The following is a 4,497-nucleotide window of genomic DNA, read 5'->3' as shown; positions in this document are numbered from 1 at the left end:
GCAGTCCAGTTTCGGCGGAGAGACGGGGGAGAGAAAGTCACGTCTGGAAATCCGTCTGGGGCTCCGTTTCCTCACCGCAGCTTACCAGGAGGACCAGAGGGAAAGGCTTCCTTCGCGGCGGAGTCAGAAGTTCCCGATTTGTACTTTCCTTCCACCAGCAAACCCCTCCAAAAAAAGGAAGAAAAGAAAACACCTTCGGCTTAGGATTCGCCCAGAAGCCAACCGATGCTCCAGAGAAGCCCTCGCTCCACAGCAAGGAAGGGAACCGTCGCCGGACCCCCAAAAAGATGTCAAGGAAGAAGTTGCTTCTTCTGGGGGACGTGGATTTGTCTTGATCTTGGGGGCAGCTCTCCTTGGAAAGCCCTGCGGGGATCTAGGACGACTTCCCTTCGAAGCAAGTGAGTGATCGCTTGCCTCTGTTTGGCGGGCCGGCGAGAGAGATCTACCTCCGCTGCTTGCCTAAGCGCGGCTTCTTGGGTCTTGGCTTCCCCGGGCAGGTCGGGCTTTTCCTGCTCGAGTTGCCAACTTCCTCCTCTCCACGCGACCGGTCCTCACCAGACGCGCCGAGAAGGAAGGGCAGCAAGGAGAAGACTGAGAGGCGAGAGAAACTTGTTACCTCTGATTGAGCTTTATCCGATCTTCAAGGAGTTTTTTTTAAAGGAAATAACCCGATCCTTTCCCCAGGACAGAAAGTGGCTGCCTGGCTTAAAAAGCAAACCCGAAAAGCCCACCTGGTGACTTCCCTGATGCGCCCTAAGGAAGAGATCTGAACAGGACAATGTATGGGCAATTTCTCAATGCCACCAGCGTGACTGACCCTCACCTCCTCATGCAGACCAACACGCCCTACGTCGGGAGCACCCAGAGACCCGTCAGCTCGTCGGCTCTTTACATGTCGACCGCCCGGGCGTTAAAAGAAGGCGAGATCAACAAGCCGGATCTGGTGACTTACATCGTCCTGTTCTTCTTTCTGCTCCTGGCGGTGACCATCATTGTACTTTTCATTAACTGCCAGCTGAAGAATTCTTTTTTCGCCTCTCTACCTTACGACAGGTCGCTGAGAGAAGCGAGGAGCCCGTGGAAAACGCAAGCTGTTTAATCCTCAGACTTAGGAAATTGGGGAGGGGGAGAGAGAGAATGCCTGATATGAGCTTTGTTGTGATATACAAGGGTCTTGTGAACCCAACGCACTGTATAATGGCATCCTGTTTTCATTTGGCCCCGGGCAAAATCCTGCCACATATAAATATGATTTTTCTTAAAGCAAGCCAGAGGAAACATTGTCGGAAGGCGGGTGGTGAGGGAGGACTGCTTGAGGCATGGCAAAAAATGGATGTAAATAAAAAGACCTAATGTGGATTTATATGAGTAAGGTGTTGTGATGTATCTCAAGGTACACAGACCACGGTATTTCAGACTGCAGTTTAAAAGCCTGGATGCAAATTTCAACATTGACAAAGTTCAGTTTTCATATAGTGATGCTTGCACTGATGACAAAGACATGCAGTTACCCTCTGGCGATGGCATTACTGACTATGCTTGTGAAACATGGGTGGTAGCCAGCATGGACATAGGCAAGATTTATTTTAGGGGAGCAGAACCGAGTTATCTGTGATGCAATTGGTTAGTTAAGGTTTTTTTTTTTAAAATTTACTTAATTTGGGGGGGGTTGCTGTCCATGGTAGCAAGTGATAGTCCTACTCAGAGTAGACCAATTGGAATTAATGGGCCCAATGGGTCTACTCTTAAGTAGGACCAACTTTGGATACAACTATATTCTTAGCAGCTCTCCGCCAAGGAAATTAGGGTTTTTTCGTCCACCCAGAACTCTCTAGTTTTCATATGGGGGTGGGGAGCTCATTCTGAAATCTCAGGTCTGGCTGAATGCCTGCTATGGTTACATCAGCTGGCATTATTGAACCTTTTTCTATGGTGTTAAATTTTGATGTTATAATTAGGTTTGTATCATTATTCTCCACATTATTCTGCAAGGTGTTGAGCAATGAGACAGATAAGGCCTCCAAGTAATAAAATATAAAACCCACAAACCATGACTGTCCAGCACTAACTAAAGAAAAGGGGTATTCCATAACTTTTTGCAGTTTGTTTCACTGCACACATTTCCCCCTAAGTCTGTTCAGACTTTTTCTCTTACATATATCGCCCTTTTCTTTGTTAAGTCAAGGAAAAGACCTGCGGTTTTAAACTAATAATGGTTAGTTGTTTACAAGGGTATAAAATTACTCAATTAAGAATTGAAATGAACTGGAGGAGGATGACTAATAAGACTGTTGTCACCTAGTGAGGTGTTTTTTTTTAAAGGTTACACTGTAATGAAAAGAGAGGGAGAATGTTAAGCCACTGGTGCAAAATTCAAAAAATTGAAAGATATAAAACATATTAAACTGGTTAATTCAGTACTATTAAGGCTACAATTCTAACCATGTTAGCGCAAGAAGAAAGTCCCACTGCATTCAGTAGCACTAACTCCCAGGTAAAGAGGTTTAGGATTGCAGCCTGACCCTTTTTTCTTCCAGGATTAAAGCACAAGATAATTATTAAAACAGACCAGCCTATTTGTCAGCGGTCATATAACTGCTATAACAAGCTGATAGATAGGTTGCTTCCATCACAAACCACAAGTGTGTTTTTAACTTGCTCATTAGCACCATGGAGGACACTGGAGTTATTTATGGCTTTCATCTGTAACCTCAAGTATTATAATAAAACCTGCATTTTGATGACCTGTTATCACTAACTAGGATTCGAAGATCCTTGCCAAGTCATGAACATGAATGAGCACATCTCAATATGCAGACGTAGTACACATGGGGTGTGAATTCAGCTACTCCAGTGTGAAATCAATATATGCGATAAGCATGTCAAGCAGCACAAACATAAGATGTAAGTACAGTTGCTACAGCTTCTTATGCCTGTGTTGCTCCTTAGCGGTTGAGGAGGCTACAATGATAAGAATGTCAGTGGGTGTGTCTGTTGGCTATGTTGGTCTACACATCAAAATGACAATATACTTGCAAGTGCAGAGGGTTTAAATCAAATCTAGACCTCAAATTGGCAACTAGTCAAAAGCTAGGACTGTGGTGGATCACAATTTATTGAGCAATAGTAATATATTTTAGAAAAGAAGGGAGCATTTTGTATGGCTTTTCTCACTCGCAAGCACTGCAGTGGTGAGGAATTCTACCTTTTCCACAAGACAGACACAGGTATCAGGTTTGCTGTTGATTCTGGGAACTACATAGTGTTCGGTAGAGAGTAACAGTTTGCATGTATAAAAGATTCCTTCTAGGCATGCTCAGATAAAGGATTTCAGGCATAAAGACTTGAATATTCTGGAAGTGTTGGTTTGAGATCTGCTGCTACTAAGGATGAACAGTGATGAGCTAAACTCAGAGAAACACCAAACTGTGTAAGACGGAAAAATTGTGTGCCTTAAAATGTGTTTGCATTTTCTGATCTGTGTGTTAAAATTGAAAAGAAATATCTGAAAAGCCTTGCAGGCTGTTCCGTTGTTTATACATCTTGGTAGTTGCAGACACAGAACAAGCTTCTAATTTTTTATGTTCTCACTTAATAATGGTTTGGCTCCCAAGCTATCATTCTGTATATGATGTCAATTAAATCAACCAAGATTTCACTCAGCCTAAACATGGAGTTAAATCTAATTTAAGACACTAGTGTCAATTGGAACACACCAATTAAAAAAGTAGTCTAAAGTAAACGCAATAGTAAATTTGCACAATACAAATATATGTATTGTACTCTTTTTAATTTTTTTAAAGTAAACCATCAACAGAAGCTATGCAAAAAAAAATATATCAATTTTACTTGACAGTTTGGGCAATAACAGCTACCTGTATAAATCAAGGTAGTTTAGCACTTACAGGAAGAACATAAGAGACAAAATGACTAGCTAAATTGCCTGCCTGAACAACTTCTGTGTGTTCTTGCATTTTCTCTTCCCCTTCAGTGCTTCAACCATTGCAATGGGGAAAAGAAATGGCACCAATGCATTGAGGACATGAAATAACATGTCAGAGGTTCCCAGAGGCCAACAAAAACATTATCACTGCATCTGTGAGCTCTCTCTCTTCATCTTGCTTTCTTAGAATGGACCAGATTAAGAATTTCTACCTTCATCTCCTTGCAGACTTCCTAGAGACAGCAGGTTGGCCGAGGAGGCTCTATTTTGTCCAGTGGAGCTGCAGTGCTGGGCATGACACCATATTCTCTCTCTGTGTTTTGGTGTGTGTGCATATGTGCGCACATTTATTCTCTCTCACACATAGCCATGATCTTGTGGGAATCCATATCAGAGTAGTGCTATTGAAATCAGCAATGACATAATGGCTAGTGAGTTCCTACAGAAATGTAGCCTTGGGCTGAACAAAAGCCAGATTGATTGTGTGTTGATGCACCACTGACCTTTGTGTTCCATATTTTGCCTTGAGCTATTTGGATACCAAGCCACAACAG

At 42.7% G+C, this 4,497-nt stretch overlaps 1 protein-coding gene across 1 annotated transcript; it reads left to right on the top strand.

Moving 5' to 3' along the window:
* The first annotated feature begins 635 nt into the window (after positions 1–635).
* On the top strand, positions 636–1,302 carry SMIM32 (small integral membrane protein 32). The gene has a single exon (XM_053376866.1). The coding sequence runs from the start codon at positions 779–781 to the stop codon at positions 1,097–1,099; it is 321 nt and encodes a 106-aa protein (XP_053232841.1). The 5' UTR covers positions 636–778; the 3' UTR covers positions 1,100–1,302.
* Positions 1,303–4,497: the final 3,195 nt, after the last annotated feature.

Source organism: Podarcis raffonei, chromosome 2 (genome assembly GCF_027172205.1).
Source record: "Podarcis raffonei isolate rPodRaf1 chromosome 2, rPodRaf1.pri, whole genome shotgun sequence".
In the NCBI taxonomy this organism is placed as follows: Eukaryota; Metazoa; Chordata; class Lepidosauria; order Squamata; family Lacertidae; genus Podarcis; species Podarcis raffonei.
This window is presented reverse-complemented; position numbering and strand designations above follow the sequence as displayed.

What these genes read in the sequence shown, in the direction of transcription:
- SMIM32 (XM_053376866.1), top strand. Translation starts at nt 779, where the DNA reads ATGTATGGGCAATTTCTCAATGCCACCAGCGTGACTGACCCTCACCTC.